General features: G+C 40.9%; 1 protein-coding gene across 1 annotated transcript; it reads right to left on the bottom strand.

Moving 5' to 3' along the window:
• Positions 1–1,212: 1,212 nt before the first annotated feature.
• LOC145213861 (uncharacterized) lies at positions 1,213–22,821 on the bottom strand. The gene is made up of 25 exons (XM_080082270.1): positions 22,755–22,821; positions 22,411–22,620; positions 21,814–22,121; positions 20,215–20,383; positions 18,493–18,984; positions 17,520–18,061; positions 17,218–17,339; positions 9,820–15,886; positions 9,389–9,574; positions 8,814–9,035; positions 7,946–8,142; positions 7,279–7,405; positions 7,127–7,209; positions 6,709–6,874; positions 6,209–6,350; positions 5,887–5,936; positions 5,755–5,822; positions 5,575–5,663; positions 5,156–5,259; positions 4,523–4,663; positions 4,243–4,375; positions 3,591–3,799; positions 3,033–3,137; positions 2,243–2,389; positions 1,213–1,859 (listed from the first exon to the last, which is right to left on the bottom strand). Exons 2-25 carry the CDS (start codon positions 22,613–22,615, stop codon positions 1,632–1,634), a joined length of 10,302 nt encoding a protein of 3,433 aa, XP_079938396.1. The 5' UTR covers positions 22,616–22,620; positions 22,755–22,821; the 3' UTR covers positions 1,213–1,631.
• Positions 22,822–22,944: the final 123 nt, after the last annotated feature.

Genomic DNA, 22,944 nt, shown 5'->3' with positions numbered 1-22,944 from the left:
GCAAGAGCATTGACTGTTTGCCGCGTGTTCACTGTTCTGTAACCAACTTGAAGACTGTGACGTAAAGCCTTTTTTATAACTTTGGATGTTTCTCATTTCTCTCTCTAAAGGCTGTTTTGCGAGTTACCGTGCCTTTAGCGCCACGTGCGCCTGGTCAGCTGAAAGGTAGGCTAGGCTACACTGTACGAACATTGTGTTATTTAGGGAATGGTGCTGAGTTATTAATTGAAGTGACCCCTCAACTCTAAGTTTGCCAAACGTTTTGGTTTTCTCAAAGCTTATTTTTATGTTAATTATTCTGCTGAATAGATATTACAAAGCAAATCGACTTTTTTATAAACCCCATGTTTAGGTTTGTAACTTGGGCTATTTACAACGGAATTTAGCCCACCCCTTCGTAGTTTTGAATCTTGCACTGTGTTTTGGTTGTCTTTTGCAACGCCGAGTCTTTTAAAGGAAATGTCTGGAAGGACGCACAAGGAAGTATCTGGAAAAGTTTTTGTACTGCACATGACAGGTCAACCTTGTTTTGTTTTCAAGATTCATATAAATAGAAGTTTAGAACAACAATTTGGACACGTGATTTCTTCATGGTGACCTTGAGATTGAACTTCCTTAAACAGGGTTCCCGCATAATTTTCGTTTATAAATTCCATGACTTTTCCAAAACTTTTCAAGAAAAAAAATCCAAATTTCCATACCCTTAATCGAAAAAATCAAGTAATTCCAATAGTAAAACTAGAAAAGAGGCTTTGGTATATGCAGCCAATTTACCATACTTGAAACGAATATACAAACGTTACGCAATTTGAAATTCTAACTGGCATTTTCAGGGTAAAACAGGCGCCAAATTCCATATTTTTTCAAAACTTTTCGAGGCCAAAATTTAAAAATACAAAATTAAATTCCATAACCTTTCTAGGTTTTCCATAACCGCGGAAACCCTGCTTACAGCAAGATCCATTTTGAACCCTTACTTCCTTTTGCAATTGCTTCCAACTTTGGCTTATAATGGTTCAAATTCTGAGACTTTTTCAATCCCAACAAACTAGGGACCCAATTTAAAACAGCCCTGACCGAAACGGTCCCCCAAATTTCTCGAGCGGTTTCCCAAAATTTGGACTTGGCTTATATGGCTATTTTTTGGTATTTAAATGAAACACTTGCGGCCTCTTAAAACTACTTAGCGGTCACCCAAACCAAACCTGTGTGTAGCAAGTACAATACGAAATGTATTAACGCAATCATGGCCTTCCTACTACAGCACCTGAAACAAACGTTTCAACACTACGGCGACAATAAATGCACATGCGATACTTAGTTTGAAACTTAGCACAAGAGGCAGAATGATCGTCCATAGGCGACAATAAAAATAAGGGCAATATTTAACAAGTCAGGGCACATATGTTTGGACACTCAACACAACATCTGCCATTGTCCCAGAAATGGCTAGAATTTTCCGAAATCTGACGTCTGAAAGCAAAATCGTCTTCGAATTAAAACGAAAACAAAACAAGTCATATAGCACAAAGAACACGCTGGGTAAAGGCAAGCGTTTTAATACTGTGTGCTTACAGATACCAACATACAATGCTGAGGAATTGCGGTTAAAATGTCGATCAGGCCTATTTTTAGCTTGCTTTAGACTTGACAAAGGCAAGGCCGTGTGTTCTCATGTGTGTACGCAATTCTGTATCGGTGTCGAACTTTCGAAAGCAGACTTTGCATCTGTGAAGCTTGGGAACCGATAGATTGCTGCCTGACGAATCACCGGCGTCTCCTACTTCGCGCTGCCCCGACGACAGTCTCTCAGCCCGTAAGCGTGCATCGTAACGTTCTAGAAGTTTCCGGTGTCTTATCTGGGAACATGGTACAGGGTTTAGTGATATCCCTTACACAAGGCTTGTTGTAGGTTGCTGGCATTTTACACAATCTGCAAATCAGTTGAACGCTTTGATGTACCACACTTATAAAGCAATTTTGATTCATGTAGAGTGCATTCCTTCGAACCACAAGATGTGAACGGTATTTCATGAACGCTATTCTCCAAACTTTTATTGTCGAAACACTATGACTTATTTTCTGTAAATTATAATGGCTTTTCTCAGCACAAATACCAATAAATGTTAAAATGTCTCATTGCATAAGCATTTAACATCCCTTTAGGCCAAGCCACTAACAGTGTTCACTTACTACAGTGTTTACACAATAACCATGGTATGACCTTGTTATGGATGCTTACCTTGTGTTTAATGTGCATGTGTTTGTCCAGGGAGGCTGTGGAGGCAAAGCTTAGGCCACACTCTGTGCATTGTACCATCGTAAGCGCAGCCGCCGTCCCGTTGGTGGCTAAATCCATCGTTTGGCTGCTGTGCCCCACAATATGATCCTATACATCAACAAATACCGGTTTTATGAGCCTGTGGTGTTTTCCTATTGAGTGTACATGGATTTGCTAGCTCTAATAAACGATGCTGTGTTATAGGCATCACGGGTGGGCGATAGTTGAATGAGGAAGTTGGCAGTCTGGGTACATGCAGTGTCTGGACTGGGATTCGGTTGGCGTATGTCATTCATTGTCTGTGTGTAATAGACGGCGAAACACCAGGGTTTAGGCTTATTTGAATATTGATGCGTATCATTGCTAAGGCTCGGTGCGGGAGGTCTAACAAAACCTGTACTTGTTTCTTCACTTCAAGGGACGTTTTTACATATAGGTGGGTATAATTACTTTTGTGCATTTGTTGATTTAGTTTGAAGATTTAGGACTGCAACATTATAGTTTAGAAACGAAGGGCGCACAGGAAACCCTACGGCCTACGCATTCCAGCTTTAGGCCCTTTGAGCCTACTAGATGTAACCAACCGGTAGTAAACGATTATTCATGCCTCTGACTCATAGTTCTACTCGATTCGTGGATTTCATTTCTATTTCTACACTTCGCTTGTCAAGCATAAAGTTTACATTTACGCCAGTTTTGGCCACAAATTTCTACTGTAGGTGAGGGGTAAAAGCAAGACCGAATCGCTTACCTGAAAAACGATTCTGTCCTCGTGTTGAAAGTCGCACTTGACGCAAGTATAAATAGAAGGCAGCCGAAGCGAACTCACGTCTATCTCTGCTTCGTTATCCGATACCTGGACATAAGTAAATGCTGCTGTATTTTTGGTGCGAAATGACTGTGCAGCTCTTAAAGCTCTGATCTTTTATGGGTTTAAACCAGGGTGGTCTCTTTATGTATTTTTTAACAAATATGCATTCCGCATTCAATTGATTGTAAGCCATGCTCGATTACAAGCCGCATACTGTGATATTAGATACTATATAGATCAACTCTTCTGCTGAGGTTACATTGTAAAACTATTTGCCAAATGTCAACCCTTCTTAGTAAAGCAAAATACTTCACCCAGCAGAACATCTGTTAACCTGTGAGGTAAACACGGTAGGAAGAAATAATATCGACCAGACAAAACAAGTAAGCGCCCTCGATTGTAAGACGCACCAACTGGAGAGAAAAATTGAGGTACTACTCCGAAAAGTTTTGCATCCCAAATCAGCTTTTAACCCTGTACTAAACAAAGAACCGATACCTCGGCGTCCATTTCGTCTGGAACATTCCACCCCTCTTCAATTGATCTCTCATCCACCTCGCCGTACGACTCATCCGATTCGTAAGTTTCCCCGCCCACGACGCCTCTAGCCGCTTGGTGGCGTGCTGACGCTGCAGCAAGACGGCGTGCTCGGGCTTGGATAGGATTTCGGGTTGTGATCTTTTTGCGAGGAAATCGACGTTCTTCGACTGAAAATAGAAAAACATGTTACAAAAGTTGTCGTAACGGAGCAGCAGGGTCGACAATTATCCTCCGAATGCCTAAAATAAAAATTTGCGTGATATCAGGCATAACACTGCAAAGTTTCAAGAAATATTTTCTTTGTGTATTGGCCAATGCTAGTTTGGATTACGTATGAAAACGATTTACTGTTTTGGAGCTAAAGTGGTAACCAGTGAGGTTTTCGAGTGCAATGAAACAAATGTTGCATTTTAATAAAAATATCCACCAGATGTGAGAGTTTAATGCCAATTCAGTAACAATTTAATGGATAAATTTGAAAAAAATGGGATGGACAAGCTGAAGGGAACCAAAATACAGAGTCAAATTATAATGTGTCCCGTTTTAAGAAGTATACCCACAAAAAATGCAGAATTTCTAACGTAGTTTTTAATTCACACGTTCAACTTACATTCAGGCGTCTTTGGAATAGATACAGGACTTCTTTTTGGAGGACTGATCTTAGGAGGCGCAGATGAGAGGGGAGGTACGTGAGTTCGAATAATCTTGATGTCTTCCTTTTTGGGATATTCAATCTTGTGTATCTAAAACATAAATTATGAAGTGTTATGGTGTAGATATACGGATATTCACCTACGAGAGATACGTTGCCTTATAAACAGCTCAACCCTGGAACAGGCTTAATTTGCATAAACCTGAACTTGTCGCTTGATGCGTATTGTTTAACTTACACGATTGAGATGTTTGACGAGGGTTATTCTTTTCGCAAATTTGACGTTCCCCACAGGACAGTGCGGGCAGCAATACGATGCACGGATGCCACGGTGGATGCTACGTACGTGACTTGCACGACTGTGGGAAGACTGAAAGACCTAAAACACATAAAACAAAAGTTTGAATATGTTCAACCACTCTTTCTTGACCAAAGGGTGAAAAACCTTGCGTTAGAAAAAAGATATAGTATATGTGGCCAATAAATAAAATGTCTATGACCATACCGCAATTTTAAAAAAGAATAAAAGTTCTTCAAGACAATTAAACGTAAACAAAGAATATACATTCACTTCACAGAAAACATTGTCTACTCTAGGGGAAAGGAACATGTCAGATAGGTGATGTCATAATTGGCCCAGTACTTCATGTTAACACTTTTAAAATTCTTTTAAAAAAAATTTAAAAGTAAAAGAGAGAAGGTTTTACATCTTTCAGTGCAACTCGACTTTTATTTGTTTTTTTACCAAAGCACGTTTTTTGCACAATTTCCACAGAACATCAAAACAGCAAAGCATGGTTTTAAGTGCTCCAGAATTGACCCACATTCCCGGAAGTGATCAGACGAGATGTTATAAAACCTGTTTGTGTACCTTGTCACACTCCATGCACGGATACTTTCGCTTCCCTTCGTCCCACACAAAGTCGGATTGTTCTTGTGGAAGTTTTGATGGCGTGTGCTCACCATCTGGTTTGCCTAAAAATGATTTGCATAACAATACATCAGATTTGTTAATAATCGTTATGCCTGAAAACAACCACATGATTTTATTTACCCTTTTTTTCACAAAACGTATAAACCATGACGTCACAGAAGAGTGGTGCCATTAAACTAAAATTGACAATGGAGTTACATCAAGAAAATGTTGAAATATTTCTTTTAGGTGTTTATGACCCCTTATAGGTTAAGAATCAGTACTGCAATGGATGATATGTGGGTGTTAGGAAACAATTTTACAATAATTCAAGCGCAAAGAATATAAGTCAATTTCTTGCTTGAATACTCACAAACCTTTTATTTTGATTTTAAACGGATGACGTAATTTGCCGGTGACGTCACCCGACAAGGAATCGTCCGAGTACTCATTTTCGCTGAACAATCTGCATAAAAATAATATTTGTCGGTAAATGTAATACACGGCCAAAATAATATTATTTCAAGCGAAACAATATTATTTCAAGTTTTCTATACCGATGTTCCTCTGTGCTTCGGGCACTAAGCTTTGGGTCCTCAGCTGGTTTCTCGATGTCGTGTTTCGACTGCAAAAATACATTTTGCAGCTGCATGAGCTTGGATAACATTATAGGTTGTGCCTAATCTTACCTTTTTCCCAACTTTCGTCCTTTTCCCGTCGCTCGATCGCCGTTTTTCGCCTGCGTGAAGTACATTCAATCCATAACAACTCATTTCATAATTCACACATAAAAATGCTGGGAGTTATCGTTTCGACTGGCGCATTTAAATCTAATAGTTAATCAAAGTTAAAGACAAACGTTTTATGTGAAACATAAGTGAAATATACGAGTAAAAGTGAAATAATCAAGTTTTAAGGAAAACATACAAGAGGTAACACTACAAAAACCGATTGTTTGTGGTAATTTTCAACCAAGTTCAAAGAACTTTACGCTTCGAAGCTTTTTCCTACCGGTTTTCCAGGCTGGTGGGTCGTCAGTGTTGCCAGTAGCAACAGCAGCTGCGCCTTCTTGCAACGAGTTGACGTCATGTTCTTTCTGCAGATGTTCACTCAGAAGAGATTTTTGTTCGAACAGTTTGTGACACAGGTAACACTAAAAAATATGAAAAGTGTTAATCCATACCAAGTGCAATGAATGTCATGTACAATACACCACTGTGCAGAGTTCTTAGCGGGTCAGAAAATGAGGCCCCAACTTGAAATTATAAGCTCGACGCAAATGTTTAAAAATAAAGCCCGAGTCAGGCCCCTAAAGTGGGTAAAATTATGGCACAAATAAGTCAGTCATGAATCAAATCCGTTTTAATTAAAGTGACAGTACATCAAGCAATTCCAGCAAAACGCTCTGCGCCTTCATTGTACAGAGGTCATAGTCAGACCTCTGATTTGCATACATACCGTGTAAATAAACGTGCTTTTATCGGGAGGAAATTTGCATGAAGGCATTTTACCTTGTATGCGGTGATACGATTGAGGTTGATATGTGTGTCTAAATGCTTGTGGAGCACAAACAGCTGCTGGGAGTGACTGGAATCGGTGAAAACCGTGTCACACAACGGACACTTGTAGATGGTTTTCAAAGTGTTGGTCGGTTCCGGGGTTAGATTGTGTGCAGTCCTGTCGACACAAAATTTTGAGTTGAAAACTCGTTCCGGAGTTGGAAAATATCCATCAAAATCGCAAAAAGTGACTTGCTTACTGCATACTTATTTATTGCCTTTTTTAAATAATATGTCAACTAATACTGTACATCAACTGTAACTAAACAGAATGAGTGCAAGTTTATGCAAGTGCATGAAACTCAGTCAGGCATAAATATAAGAACAAATATTAAATTCAGCTGGTAACAAATTTGAAGTTAACAGTTACCTTTGATGGTTTGCGATGTTCTGGGTTGTCTTGAAAGCCATTGGACACTCTCGGCATTTGTAGAACAACTGGACGTGGTTTTGCTGCACAAAGACAAAATATCAATAAGGAATCTAATACGAATTTCTGTGCGGATTTTTCGTTGTACTTACACGTAAGTGATTTCGCAGTTGGTCGTCGGTGTTAAACGTCACATTACAGAGTTTACACTTGAAACACGAGACTCGACTGAGGTGGAAGCACTGCATACGAAGATGGAGGTTGAAATCCATCGCCGTTCTGCCAAAGATTGAGATACCATTGTTAACGTTGTATTTATTTCCGTTTAAAAAAAAACATTTTTGTACATGATCTATCCTGTTATTTGTTCAGCTACGTTATATTGGGAAAGTACAAATGTATGCAGATTTTGTAATTATGTTTAATATTCACTTGTTTCTATCCGCAGAAAAATGATGAATTATCACGTTTTTAATATACGGCTTAAATATTCACGCATATGCCATTAGCAAGACGTTTGTTCCTAATTAGAAACAAAAATCACCATAGTTAAAAAGTTACTTATTTTACATGTGGACACAGGCAAAAACTTTCAAACCGAGAAGGACTTTTTCTCAACTTGTTTACGACTGCAATCGGATGTACTACCTTAACATTATTACAATCGATAGTTGTCACCAACATACAACTAGGTTTATGCACGTTTGTTGGCAATTTAGAGCATATTTGTTTTTGCAAACACTAGAGGGTCCATATATGTGTAGGCATATTTGCAAACGGCAGCAACGTTAATAGAGAAACTTTTGACACGAATCTTACCCATCGAACGTCTGTCCACATTCAGGACAAGTATGGGGTGCGACATGTCTATGCATTCTCATGTGGGCGGAAAATGCGCAATTGTTGTGTAAATGCAACCGGCAGATGTCGCAAGAGCTCCATTCAGCGCTCCTCCGCTGAAAGTGTTCGTCCATCACAGATTGCTTATCAGCTACGAACTGACATTCAGTGCAAACCTGGCGAGCAAATGTTTGCCTTTGTAACTTATTGGCCTCGCTTTAGAGAGATGAGACATGTAAAGCCCATTTGGCCCCGTCGCTGACTGCCATTATGGCGAAGAATTTTGCATAACTTGATATTTTTCACAAGTAGCTTGGCTTATCTTTGTAAATGCATTTTGTTTTTGTATCTGCATACGGATTGTGTACAGACAGGCCTGTATAGATTCTAACCAAATCCTTGGCAAAACATTATAACACGAGTTGGCAAATAGCATCTGGTGAAAACACATATCCTCAAGAGTCATGTTATGTGTGCAAAAGTTGTTTCTATTTTTATAGCAAGAAAGTTTGCGTTGTTCTAAAATTGGCATAAACCATTTATTTGGCCTTACACTTCTACCTAAAAAGTAACTTGAATGTAAGCCTATCTATCACAAGTTCATGACAGGTACTGAAATTGTCAGAGATGCCAAAAATTGTGGAGATTATTTCAGCCTTCAAGTTTTCTTTGCTAAAATATTTGTGTGATAAAAAAAATGATTTATTAATTGAAAAGAAAAAAAACGCTGCTGTTATCAAAACTTTGAACAAACAACTGTTACCGAAAAAAACGTGTGTTTATTTTTTCGGCAATTATTAACAAACTGACAGTTCACATCATTTCGTTTAAAAAAATGTTTACTTACCATGGTGCTGGACTTCGCACCTTCGCATGATTTTCTTCTTTCTGCGGCGGCTCGAAGGAAAAAATCCTTAGTGCGCGGTTTACACAAGGTCAGTGGAATCGGGGTCAAGTTGGCACCGTTGAACTGCATGACGTCACCGCGATCGCTGTGTTCACGTGCGTGACGTAATATTTCGCATTTGTTGAAAAAGACAAGCATCTTCTTGCATTGGACGCAACGCACCTACGAAAAATCGTCGGTATAAAAGACAACTGGGAAACAATTGTTCATTTTAATCTTTAAGAGCTGCCCAAGTAAAAATTACAGCGAAGAAACCGAAACACGCTTGGAAGTATTTAATAAGGTTTTTATCCACGACAAAAATTTTTTCAGTACAATTGACTCTATAAGAAAGTAGCACACAAACAATCTTTATTTTCAATTATGGACCATTGAAAACCAAAGTAGCAAAAACCGAACAGAAAAAAATATACTTGCTTACAAGCACTCATAGTTTGTTAAAGCCTGTGTTACTATAACTACTATAGTTTCTTAAAGCCTGTGTGCCTTGAAGTGTGCCATGTGTTATGTACTACCTTGACAAATATGCTTCTTCTTTCGTAATGATGCATCAGACTTGATTGCAGCAGAAACGTGTCGCCACATTCGAAGCAACGATGGGTGTCAGGTAGGGGTCCGGTGGGTAAAAGTCTCTGGGGCAAAGGCGGGGGTACATACTTGGCAAGAGGGTTAGGGCTGCTGATCAGCTTGGAGAAGGCAGTCTAAAATGCGAGATGTATAGCTTGTACAATTAAGTAAAGTGGCAAAAACGCTTCTCCGGGCTTGCAAGTGCAGCACAAATTATGGTAAAAAGGAAAACTTTTAAGAGGAAAAAAGAAAACAGAATAGCGTTCGATTTTCTAGATGTTATCTAACTATTCTAGAGTGCCCTTTGACTAATATTTGTGCAAGCCATGAGCATTCCATGTTATTATAACAGATTATTAAAATACCAATAGCAACACACCTGGAACAAACTCTCGCTTGAACCCTTGCTCTTGGCCCCAGATTTCAAAGCCTCGGTTAAAATCGGCGCCAATACCGATTTCAAAGGTGTCTTAGGAGCAATGCTTTTCTGGGCAATTCCAGCAGTTGATGGCACCACAATCTTGGCGACAGAGGCCGACACCACCGATGTCGGCAAGGTATCGGTTGAGATCGCTCTCGTGGATTTTGAAACTGAAAGCGTCGTGGATGTAACCATGATAGGAGATGTTGTGGACTTTGGCAGTAAAGTAATTGGAACTCGTTTTACTACAATAGGGCGATTGGGCGAAACAAGTCCACTGGGCTGACTGGATTGAGGTACTTGTGCCGCTGAAGCGATAGATACGCGAGTTCCGGTAGAGGAAACAGTAAAAACTGTCGCTTTGCCAACTGAGAATGGCGGAGAAGCAAGTTTCGGTATGATCACCCTAGGAGCCCCAGACACAGCACTTCCAGGCGACGTCGTTTGCAAAATATATCGCACTCCTCCAAGGGTTGTCTTAGTCATAATCTGGGCTTGTACAGTTTTGGTGGGTGCAACGCTGAGTTTGACACTCAGAACCTTTGCTGCGTCCTGATTAGGCGAAACCACAGTAAGACCTGTTGGTTTGGTAGTGGTTTTTGTAGTAGTACGTGGAACCAATTGTATGGTCGGTACGGAATGGACACCACCAACACTTGTAACAGTCTGCTTCGATCCTGCATGCATGTACATTGGAGTTTTGCCCGGTGTTCGGTTGAACGACATTTGAGCACTTGAAATTGGATCGTTTACAGGCGCAGAAGTTGTAGTGCTCTTGGGCTTATAGCGCATAGGGTTAGAGCTCTTTGGTGGTCGGCCTCGCTTTTTTACAGGTTCAAAATCACTGTCCAGGCCAGCACTGTTAGTGCGTATGCGCTTTGCTGCCGGTTGCGACGATTTCGCTGATTTCTTCTTGCGCTTGCTTGTCGCTGAGGAGACGCTACCAACGTCGGAGTCGTTGCTTGACGGTACAAACAGGGGCCGAGATGGAAGCACAAGCTCATCTGGTAAAGGTAGTTCGGGTTGCGGGAGGCCGCTAGTGCCCTCAAGTGGAAAGGTTGGCTTGGTCGTCGGAGCAATGGAGGCTTCAGATTCGCTGGACGAAGTGCGACGACTGCGTTTATGACGCTTTTTATGTTTCTTGTGCTTTTTTCTACTTCTGCTCGAGCGGTCTGAGTCTACAGCTTCGTCGGTCAACGGCGGAGGAACGCCACCGACCATCGACGCATGGTGGATAACCTCGCCAGCGGCAGAACGAAATGCTGTAATGCGCACCTTGATGCCCAAAGGTTTGTCTTGGCTTACTGGCACCACCTCGGTCGTTTTGCTTGGCTCCGCAGTTGATACAGCTGTGGTAGGAGTAGAAACTGTGGTAGCCTGTGTTGGTTTCGTTGTAGACTGGGTTAAGGTTACAACAGAAGTGGACTTAGTACTTTCGGTAACCCGTACAGGGGATGCTGCAGCAGATGCAGACTGTGAGTCGCTGGCTTTGTGATGTACGTGTCGGCGTTTAAAGGGGAATGTCGCCGGACTACGAGAAGTCGCTTTGCTATTGTTCACCTTATTCGAAATGCTTTTTATTGTGGACTGCGTTGTTGTAGTGGAAGTGGCAGTTAAGGTAGCAGCCACGGGTGCTTTGGTTGTAGTCGGTTGCGCCGATGCAGTCTTGTCCTGCTTTTTGCTTTGTACGTTCTTCAAGCTATCAGCGGCCGATTCTGATGCTTCTTGCAACAGTGAATCAAAGAGAGAAAATATATGACCCGATTTTCCGTCCTTCGCCGGTGCTGAGCTGGTACTTTTCGGTGTATTTTTGCCGGTCGTAACATTTGCAGGCGCCGTAGTTGAACTGTTACTCTTTGGTGCACTTTTACCCATCGTAACGATTGCCGAAACAGGTTCCTTTTGCTGCGGAGCAACTGTTGCCTTATCCGTTTTTGTAGTTTTGTTGGTTTGACTGCCAGGAACAGAAGTCCTAAAATCAAGAGGAGTTTCGTGACTTGGGATAATATCACCGCGCAATGGCTGTGTATTGGACTTTGCTGGAGCAGAAGCAACAATTGGCGTTGGAGTTTGATGCTGCTGGCTGTATTTCTGCAGAATATGTCGCTTCTTGGGTCCATGGTAGGTCTTATCACGTAAGATTGAGTTTCCACTGGCAACAGCTAAAGTAGAGTCCTGCTTGTCTGAAGTTAGCTTTGGCTCTGTACTGAGGATTGGCGCAGGAACAGAGGGAGTGGAGGTGCGGGAAACGCTCGGGCCTTGGGCTGAACTTGAGACTGGGGTTTCGTGGGTCTTAAACGCCGTTGGTGGTGGAGTCGGAACGATGGGATCTTTGACTGCGGTAGAAACGTCTTTTGTAAGAAATTCGCTAAACGCAGGAAGCTGCGGTTCTTTGGCAAGCGGCGGTGTCGGACTTGCTTCCTTGCCGGCCTTGGATGACAAACTGGCGGAACTGCTTACTGGTGGTTGTGAACTGAAGGCGCTTTGAGCTTGTGTGGACGTAACAGCTTGTTGGTAGGTGGGCAAGGGACCACTCAAAGCGGGATTGAGTGAACCAAGAAATATCTCAGCCGACTGGCTCGGTGTCAATCCCCGTATGCCGCCCATGTGTTGATGCGCCATGCGCAAGAACTCGAGTGATTGGTTTACAGCAGCGGGATCAGGGGTGATGTGACCGCCGATTGGCGGAAACATCCCGGGTTGGAACGGTTGCGATGCAAGCGAAGCAAATGCTGCCATATCCCTCTGCTCTTTGGACTGGCTGCCGGGGAAATGAACGCCGCTGCCATAGTGAGGGTATACGTTTTGGACATTTGAGCCGTTAAACGCTGAAGGATGGGCACGACTCGTGGTAACGGAACTTGGAGGAGCAATATTGGCTGAGCTGTAATGCTTCGAGGATGTAGTAGTTGTGATGGACGATGTGGATGGCTGAGATCCTGAACTTAACGTCTGTGCCGGGTGCGACTGTATTGACCCAGCTGAGTACATTATGGTGTGCGGGGCAGAACTGTACACAGTTGTGAATGGAGTCTGGAACTGTGGCGGATTTGACGTAGGTATATTGGGTGTCGCTGGTTTCTGCTGGATACTTTCTATTGGGCTTTGACTCGGGGCTTTACTGGAAGTCTTCTTCGCAATTTCCAAACTCTCCTTTGAAAAAGCAGAAAAGGAATCCTTTGGGAAACGCTCCTGGCTTACATGCAACGCTTTTTCAGTTGGTTTCCCAGGTTGTTCGTACTTTGGAGGTTGTGTAGACTGTTGGTCTTTGTTCTTTGTGTGGCCTGGTTGCGTGTAGTCTAATTTACTTCGCTGAAGTTCAGTACTAGCCGACCCCATTTCGGACAAAAGGTCGGCCAAAAACGGGTTCGATGACGATTTAGTCGGTTGTGGCACAGTTTTGGATGACGAAAATATTGTAGTTTGTGACTTGGCAAAAAAATTATCAACGGAACTTGAGGTCACTGCGGGCTGCTGTAAGTACGCTGGGGATTCATTTGACTTTGTAGTTGGTGCTGTTTTAGACGTTTTAGTCACCGGAGGCTCAAAAGGGGGCTCAGTTGGGGTAGGTTTTTCCTTTCTCGGTTTAATCTTAGACTTGCTTGCATTGCTCGCTGCCTGGTTGATAAACATTTCGAAGTTGGACAACAGCTCGGGTGATGCTTCGATCTTGTCGTGTCTGCGAGCTGCCTGTGTAAGTTGACTGGCAGCAGATGATTTCTTCGACTTTTCGCTTGATGCCTTTCTTCCGCGTCCACCTTTCGTCCCATCTGAACTCAACCGTTGCTTTTCCCTGGGGAAAGTAGGCTTAGTAGAAGCAGCACCAGGTTGGATTGAGCTGCTATAAACTGGTGCCGAAACGGCTGGGGTCGCTTGCTTCTCGGTAAACTGTTTAGGAACTGCGGTACGAGCATTCGCGTCAGCCACCTGCTGGTACATTGACTGGCCTGTAGCACCAAAAATGTTCAAGTTAACGTTTGTGCTTGACGATGGGGTTGCATTTTGTTTTTCAGGTATAGTTGGCAATTTTTGAGTGGACGACTGAAAAAACACATCAGCTTGACTTGAGCCAACACCGGTAACCGTTGGTCTTTGAGAGGATACTGCAGTTGAAAGCTGTTGCTGATTGATTGTGCTTAGTGATGTTATAGTGTTTGTTAGAGAACTGTCAAATGATGAGCAAGCACAAGGCAAGGTTGTGTTATAATAGTTGGTGGTTGCAGCAGGAATGGAAACTGTCGTTGTGGTTTTTGGTGATTGTGTCTTACTTCGGTTGTCCGACAAAGACCGTTGCTGATGCGAGCTGAAATTTTGTTGATTAGTGCTGCCTGCAAAAGAATAGGAGGCGTTGGAGCCAGGTCCACCTCCAGAAGGGAAACTAAAACTGCTCATTGACATTGCTGTCATTGCTGTACTTGGAACTGTTGTCGCACTTTGACGATTAGGAGTAGACTTTTGAAGAGCTTGCGAACTGGAACCAGAAGTATAATTCAAGTTGTCTGTTGGAAACGAAGACATCCTACTTTGAGCTGATTCGAAGGATTGGCGACCTACCAAAGCCGTGGATAAAGCAACGGTGCTAGTTTTCATGTCAGGGTTGGAAGAAAGCTTTACAGTTTCGCTCTTGAATGAAGAACCGGAATTTTGTGTTGATCCAGAACTTTGACGATTCGAAACAGGCTTTTCCACATGCGCCTTGTTGCTTGTTATTCGTCCGTCTGGTGCAAACAGATTTTCGCTCTGGAAGGAGGTAAACGTATTCGGAGCTGAGCCGAAGATCTGATGTTGCACAACAGCGGCATTAGTACTGTTAGATTTCAAGCTTGTGTCTGGCAAAAAGTTTACATTTTGGCTTGGCAGAGACGAAGCTGTACTTCGTGTTAAGCCTAAACTTTGATGACTGGTTGATTTTGTATTTGCAGTGACGGTTTGGGGGTCAGGGCCGGTGGGATAGGCAAAGTTGTCGCTTACAAATGGCATCGTTGTGCCTGTCAACAAGGTTGTATTTTGAGACGTTCCAAAATTTTGGTTTAAACTCTCGTTTGTTACGGACACGCTGCCTTGATCTAAACCGAAATGCTGACGATTTCCAGCAGCTGTTGTACGAGGAGCAGAAATTGATTTTCCAGCCTGGGCAGAAGAAAAGTTTAAATTTTCCTTCGGAAATGAGGACGTCGTCCTGTTGCCCGCTTCTAAGTTTTGGCGAGTTGGACCAGTCACCGTTGAAAAAGAACTACTGGGTTTTTGCGAAGCTCCTGTAGCAAAATTAAAAGTGTCGCCAGGTAACGATGTAGATGACGTGTAGCTCTGTGGTTGGTGGGACGAAGCAACTGCTGTTGATGTTATACCGAAAGTGGCAAAAATATCTGCCGCCGTTGATGCGACGCTGGGTGGCTGAGGTTTTTGAGCCTTGGCGGTTTGACCTCTTGCTGGTTGACTAGGGCTTTGTGTGATCATCACGTTATGTGGTTTTTGAGGCTTTCGCGGCGGTTGCTTCACTGGTTTGGGCTGCGACGCGACTGACTGAACCTGCGAGGCGGCTGCGGTCACCGTCATGGTGGTTGTTGCAACACGACCCCAGGTAGGTTTTTGCGGTGAAGTGTTCACGTTCCTTGAAGCCAGCGCCTTCATTAACGACTTCTGTTTCTGCTGTAAAGCGGCCAGTTCTTGCACAGAATCGTACACAGACTGATCGGCGTAATCTTCTCGGTGCATTTTCAGGACTGGGTTTACCGGTTCCGGTGCGGGCGCTACCTTCTTTGACACCTCGATTGACCCGCCGGCTCGCTGACTGGGCAGTTTTATCGTGGGTTCTTCATCAAAGCCAAAATCATCGAAGTTAAAATCCGCTGGAGTTTCTTTTTCCTTTGGTTGGGGTTTGGGCACGATTGTGGTTGTTTTTCTTTCAGCACTGGCACTCCGCCGTCTTGCCAAGGGCCCCACTTTTGGTTTATCCGGTTCCTGTAGGCCCACTGGGACTTGACTTTGCGTGGTATCCATGTTAGATGTGAACCCGTATCCTTGTCTGCATACAAAGACAAGTTAAACATAGTCCACCCTATATGTTCGGCAGTTATGATAATTACACATGTTGTTAAATGTAAATTTGACGTGAACGCACGTCCTTGAAGTGTGAACATTCATAAAAATACATGTTGCTGAAGGAGTCTATCATTATTTTATTTTGTTCATATCTTTAGAAACATTCAAAAAGTTATTTACAAGTTCGTATATATATATATTGTAATTCAGACCAAGAGTACATCAGCTTTACAGAACCAAGATACATCAGCTTTACAGAACATCAAATGTCAACTAATTGCTGGTAAGGCAGGTTACATTTTACACAAACACAAGATCTCTAAATGTTTACACCATAATTGTTGTCAAGATGAAAAATTGAATGCAAAACATTTAAGGCTCTGCAGTAGAGTCTATAGCAGGGGTGTCCAACCTTTTTGGCCAAAGGGCCACATTCAGTTTACGAATGATTGCGCGGGCCACTTGAGTGTTACTGTTAATTTGGAATCTTAGAAATAGCTGTCTAATAATTTCTAATTAAAATCCTTACACCGAAATTCTAATCTTAGAAATGTGTATTATCCTCGTGTACAGTTATAGTAACAATAAACACACCAAGTTATAGTTAAGTCAACAAAGTTTTTCCCACACGTCGACATTTCACGGATTTTCTCTAACAAGTTTGGCAATATTCGATGAGATGGACGATGGAGCAATGCGAAGCGATTTTTCCATTTGGCTGTCAGAAATTACTGATCTTACAGGAGATTTAAAGTCACGTGTCAACTTTTCTTGGAAAGTTCTGTTAGCGTTGCTTGCTTTTTGTTTTCTGTTTGGCATAATCTATATCACTGCAGAGTGCTGAAGATAATTCATTGCTAAATGCGTTTTGTGCGAGTCTCTGATACCAGATGTATGTCAATGAACCAAGAAACATTACTGATGGACTCTTCAGACACGAGTCCGATTGTGACGTTACAATGCAAAAATTGTGATGCGTAACAATGCGCACTGTGACGCAATAAAAGTAACTTGAACAGTTGTACTCCATTAACAAAGAAATAAAGCAAACAATAAATGTCAACTTTTCGGAATGAAAGTTCGCCATAAATTACGTAGGCGATTAAGTTGCCAATATGAGTCATTTCAAAAAATACTACGCGGGCCACTCAAAACCTTCCTGCGGGCCACGGGTTGGACACCCCTGGTCTATAGTGTCAATAGAACTGGACCAAGTCACTTTTAGGTATTTCGTTTTGTATCCATGTAGTATTAATCAGGTAGAAGTAAAGCTATTACCATGTTTACTGATTAATTCAAATATAAGCAAACCACCTGTCCATACTGTAGACATTTTGGTTATTTCTGTTTCTTGAATCAGCGACAGTCTCTTTGCCCATAGGGGAACTTGCAAAGTCGCTCACAGGGCTGATAGCTTCATAGGTATTGGACATATGCTGTGGAAATAGGGCTGATGTACCATAATGTTTAACATGACAATAATTCTTGTCAAAGCAAAACAGAAAAAAGAAAGCAAAACTATCGGTATGTATATTTTTTAGGTCAGGCAGCATATGTACAGACCAAACAAATGCAAAAATTATCTGAGTATCTATCGCGTTAATGACAACACTCACTTGTTTTATCCCACTTTGAGCAGTGCTTAGCATGTCAAGCACAGTATTTGATTTGCTGCTTACACTGGCTATTTTCCCACTGCCTCCTTGGTTCCCTGCAAACATTCCAGGTGCCCCATGAACAATGGATGAATCAAACTGACTGACAAGTCCCAAATCTTGTGTGTCACTTAAGGTGGTTGTTGGAGCTTTTAATCCTGGTTTTGATTTTCCCAAACCGGAGAGACTTTCCAAAAGCTGGCTTTGGGTTTGAGTTAAACATTCTGACTGAGCTGGAATTGATAACACATAGGAATTTTGCTGACCAATGCCACCAGAAATTGCCATGGAATTGTTGGGAAATGTAGAATAGATTGACTGGGTACTGTATTGATTTGGCTGGAACACAGTCTGTTGCATGTTGGCAGTCATTCCACTATTCACATTTGTGGTTTGCAGCAAGTTGTCTCCTTGGTTGTGGAGATTTGAGTACTGAGCTGGAACATTTGTGAATTGGTTCAACCAGTTGTTTTGCTGCATGTTTGAAGATACTGAACCATCTCCTAAACAGCATTGGTAAACAATTAATGTATGTTTATGTGTGCTTCTTTTTCTGAGGCAAAGTTTATCTGTTGCCATAACATAGTACAGTCAAGAAGAGAGTTTGGATTTAAATGTAGTTTGGTGTATTTTGCCACAATTGTTTTGAAAATTTCTCAATCCAAACTGGATTAAGCGGCAGACAGTGCACACTGTTTCGGCCTACAAGGTATCATATGTGCAGCTGTTGAACTATTTTTGCAAAATTCACAAAGACTAGGCATGTTCCTAATCTCTCACTTTACAACTGAACCTGGCTGTTGGATTAATCAACCAAACTATTCTTTACCAACAGAAGTATATTTACCACATGTTTGAATTAATACTGTAAGCTCAATTACATTTAACAAAAGAAAACATTTGACCTAAATAACAAAGCACCCCCATTACACACCTTCAAGGCCAAACTGCTGCTTTATTGGTGTAGGCAATTCATCCAACAAACTCAGCTCTGCAGATGATGCATCAGGCTGTCCACTAGGGGTATTTAAATACTGCAAGTGGGATTGGTCATCTGGAATAAGGGGTGGGGGTGGCGATGTTAGTCCCAAACCCTCCACGAATCCAGTATCAGGCATAATAGAAGCTGTGTGTTGTGGCTGATTTATGGGGGTAGCTGGACCAGTCAAATTTCCTTGTGATAACATGGACTGGTTGGATTGTGGAGTCTTTGGCTGTTGCACAGACTGCGGGGTAAGTGGGTTGTTGGACATAGGTGTCCTGGGTCCGTACTGAGAATCCAAAGACCCGGATGGACTTGGTTGTGGCATGTTCGTCATATAGATATTGCCATCACTGGAGGCATTTGAATGCGGTCTAGCAAGTGGTGTTCCAGTTTGTCGATAAACTGTCCGAGAGTAAGCTTCAGGAGACGGGGCTGCAGCAGCTAAAAAGTAACAGATTTAGCCATGTATGTTTCGGTCATGTGTGACACATGCAAAAGCATAATTACGAAAAAATTACAAAAAATACATATATTTATAACATGATAAACCTTTCACTTTCACTTGGTACTACAGACTAAACAATTAAAATAATATTGTAAAAGGTTATTACATAAATTTGTCTGATAAAAATATTGATTTTAGAAAAGATTTAAAATATTCACCTTTAAACACTACAGAAATGCAAAATCTTGAATTACAAATGTATGTAAAAATACACAAAATATAAAATGTTCTTTCTCTAACTCTAGTACCCACAGTCAAGATAGAGTTAGAGACAGTCAAGATAGTCCAGACCAGGGGTGGGAAACCTGCGGCCTAAAGGCCACATGCAGCCGTTTAGGGCACTAAGTGCGGCCTTCGATGTCAGAATACAATTTAGGATGTTGATAATACACACTGCACCAGGCGCTAAAAACTAGACAAAAACGTACATTATTTTAATTTTATGCCACATTACTATCTGATTGTTCCTAGGGCAGCGGTTTTGAAACTAGAGCCAAATGTTTGCGTACTGGTACACAAAGCGATATCCGTAGAACTGCCAAGAGACCAAGGTTCTACAATCTTACTTGTGTTGCAAAAAGAACAATTGTTTGCGCATAATCGAATGTATTAAACTCGTCTGTGATGTCACAAGCTGCTCTTAGATTGATATTGATAAACAAGCGAGTTTCCATGTTAATAAAATCCTGAATGTTGTAGTGAGGGTGGAAATGTAGTGACGAATTTTATTTAGCTTGGACCGTAAGTCCAATAGCACATTAACCATTCTGTAAGTCAAAAAGTTTGAATGCCACTGTCCTTAGCCTGAGAAATAGTCTGTGCGGCCTGAACGAGTGTCGATAAACCGTTTAGCGGCCTTCACAAACAAAAAGGTTCCCCACCCCTGGTCCAGACCCTTGTAAAAACTACATAGAGAAACATTTTTTAACTATATATTTGATTTATGCATTACAATAAAGTCAAAGTACGTTATCATGATAGAGAAACAGAACTGATAGACTTGCTTGTTATAATTAATTATATGACATAACAGATTTTTCTAGTCTGTGTGTGGATAAAGCATTGAAAATGGTTAAACACTTCTTGTTTAACACTTGTTTATGGCTTTATACAAGTTCAAGGAAATGTTGCAGTAGGTAGAACAAAAATAAATAAACATGACATACCCATGTAGTGACTGTCTGGGACAGCTGCAGAATTTGATGGAGGCCTGTTAGGTGTGGTAAAATTGTTGTTGGCTTGCACTCCTCTATAATGTTGAACAGTTGCAGGCGATTGTTTGTAGCTGGTGGTTTGATGAATTCCCTGCATTTGTTGTTGCATATTTGAACCAATCTGTTCAAATGTAGCAACAGGTTCATAGTTGGCGGTGCTACATAGCACCAAATAGTATGAAAAACACTAAGAATTGAGGTGTATCAGATATCACAGAGAAGAAATAAACATTTTGCATCAACACAAATACACATTGTCTTTGAAAGCTGTAGATAGACTTGGACAACTCGCTAATTTCTAGTTATCTTTGTGGATCATTCTAATTGCAGTCTGTTTTCAAAGAAACAATTTTGTGTCTAAATGTTAGGTTTAACCTTTTTTTCCAGTGTAGCTAATAATGATAGTTGTCCAATGTCAACAAGAAAAGTTCAAAAAGGCCATAATAAACTGTAGAGAAAGCTTGTTGCACTTCTGAAAATTATGGCTCTGTTTAAAATCACTGAACTAAGGTATATAATCGAAAACAAGTAGATATTACCACAGAGTACACTACAGACACCTACAACAACAGTTATGGTTCATACAAAGTTGCTGACAAAAAGCAGTGGTTGTACCTATTGCATAAATTCATCAAATCTGCACATGCCTATGTAAAATATACCTTAAGCCAGTGGTTCCCAATTTTCGAACTATTCATTCCTCCCCATACGATTAAAAACAAATGTAACATACAAAATCAACTTGAAATACCAATTAATTTCACATTACTACTCAATGCGAAACTTGCTCTGGTTTGCGCTCTGAAAATAGTTGTATATGCGGAGCAGTTTGTTTTTACTACTCGTGTCTCTTAAATAATGCTAGTTGACTAAAACTTAGGCAACAGCTAAAATCTGCACAAGGCAATGATATGGAACTAAGAATCTAGTTTCATTACACATACTGTTTACTGTTGACTGTTCAGTTTTTAAGCAACAGCCAGATTGTCAAAAACAAAAATGTCAAAACAATGGACTTTGTTACGACAATAATCGATTAATTTAAGCGCCTAAAACGTTGCAGGCGGCCGAATATACAAAAGACCTTATAATTAGGGATGTCCATTTAAGAATCCTTTGCAACCAACTGGTTTCAAATGTGAACCAGTTCCAAATTATAATGGCTATCCCTAATGTATACGCAAAAATATTTTGTAACATTTCGATCCAATGAAATTTTTTTTGCAGTTTTTATGAAATTCCTCCCCTGATTTCATAAAATTCCTCCCTAGGGAGGAATTCCTCCCCGGTTGGGAGCCACTGCCTTAAGCTCTTTTGATAAACAAAGTTGTGCATTACTTCTAATAAACATAGTTCCAGAAAAAAAAAAGAAACAACAAAAAGATACGTATGTTAAAGAAAAAAGTTTGTAGTAACAAAGTGCTTGCTATTAAAATTTGCATTTATGAATCAACAAGAACTAAGAAATCATTGGTGCTTGGTGGGGTGCCATTATCAAAAGTAAGTTTCAACACATTCAACAGAACATTGCATATTGAGATGTAAGTTTACCTGAGTGTTGACAGCTTCATTAGGTGCCATTTGTGTGGGCTTTTCAAGTTTTCTCTGGGCAGGTTTTTTTGCCTTTGATCTTGATGCTTTGGGTGGTGGGGCTTTGGTGGTTGGAGGTGCAAACTCCATGGGAGTAGTTTTTTCACTTGACAACATTTCATCAACAGTTGACAAAAACAAACTTCCCAAACTACTGCCACCCTGCATTCCAAGACTTGGTGCTGATTCAACTGGAGCTTGATGTGAAAAGGCATCTTGTATTGGCTGATTTGGTAGATGGGAGTGACTGGTCAAGCCTCCAATACCACCTACAGAGAGTTTCATGAATAAATGTATTCCAGTTTAAATAATGCTCCATCTTATCAAAAACAACAATGCAAACAATATAACACACTTTGCAAATACAAAAAGATACAAACAACTTTTATCTTTACACAAATCACTGTTTCAACAATTCATTTAATAAACATGAAATGTGTTTAGACAAATATGCTTAGTTTTTTTCAAAACAAATCCTACAAAACACTCTTTAGGTACAAGCAAAAGTGGTTTAACTAGCCAACTATATATATATATAAACAACAGATATGATCAAACCTGCAATATTTTGTTGACTTGGCCCTGCAGAAAGCAAATCCACACCATTGGTTGGCTGCATAGAATTGAAAGACACATTGTCCTGCAACCCTGCTTGTGATAAATGGAGTCCCTGGTGATGTGTTTGCAAATCACCATGTTGAAGAGGCACTTTTGAAGAGTCCTCATCCAAGGCAGCAAGCAAATCCTCAAACACATCAGCCATTGTCACTGTGAAATAGAATGTAACTGAATCTTTACAAATATTTTACACAAGGTTATCTGTGGACTCTATGGGTCGGATTTTTATAAAGTTTAAAATAGTTAAATAGAGTACAAAATACAATAAAACAACTTTATCTTACCTGTATGCTGATATTTGTAGATTTAACTTCCACAACATGTTTCAGTCTTAGTGTGATATTCCACTTACATCCCAGCTTTTTATTAAATACCATCAATATATATTTCCAAAATACAATTTACCTGCACAATTTTATTTTCGGCTGATTTTACTTTTAACACTGCCAATTTCTGTTACATATACTGGGCTTT

Source organism: Phallusia mammillata, chromosome 2 (genome assembly GCF_965637545.1).
Source record: "Phallusia mammillata chromosome 2, kaPhaMamm4.hap1.1, whole genome shotgun sequence".
In the NCBI taxonomy this organism is placed as follows: Eukaryota; Metazoa; Chordata; class Ascidiacea; order Phlebobranchia; family Ascidiidae; genus Phallusia; species Phallusia mammillata.
The sequence above is the reverse complement of the archived record's forward strand: the minus strand, read 5'-3'. Positions and strand labels throughout refer to the sequence as shown.

What these genes read in the sequence shown, in the direction of transcription:
- LOC145213861 (XM_080082270.1), bottom strand. Translation starts at nt 22,615, where the DNA reads ATGGCTGATGTGTTTGAGGATTTGCTTGCTGCCTTGGATGAGGACTCT. An exon ending in AACTGCGAAATCACTTACGT is followed by an intron (nt 7,210 to 7,278) that starts GTAAGTACAACG and finishes GTCTTTGTGCAG; the next exon opens with CAAAACCACGTCCAGTTGTT. An exon ending in CAGACGAAATGGACGCCGAG is followed by an intron (nt 3,138 to 3,590) that starts GTATCGGTTCTT and finishes ACTTATGTCCAG; the next exon opens with GTATCGGATAACGAAGCAGA.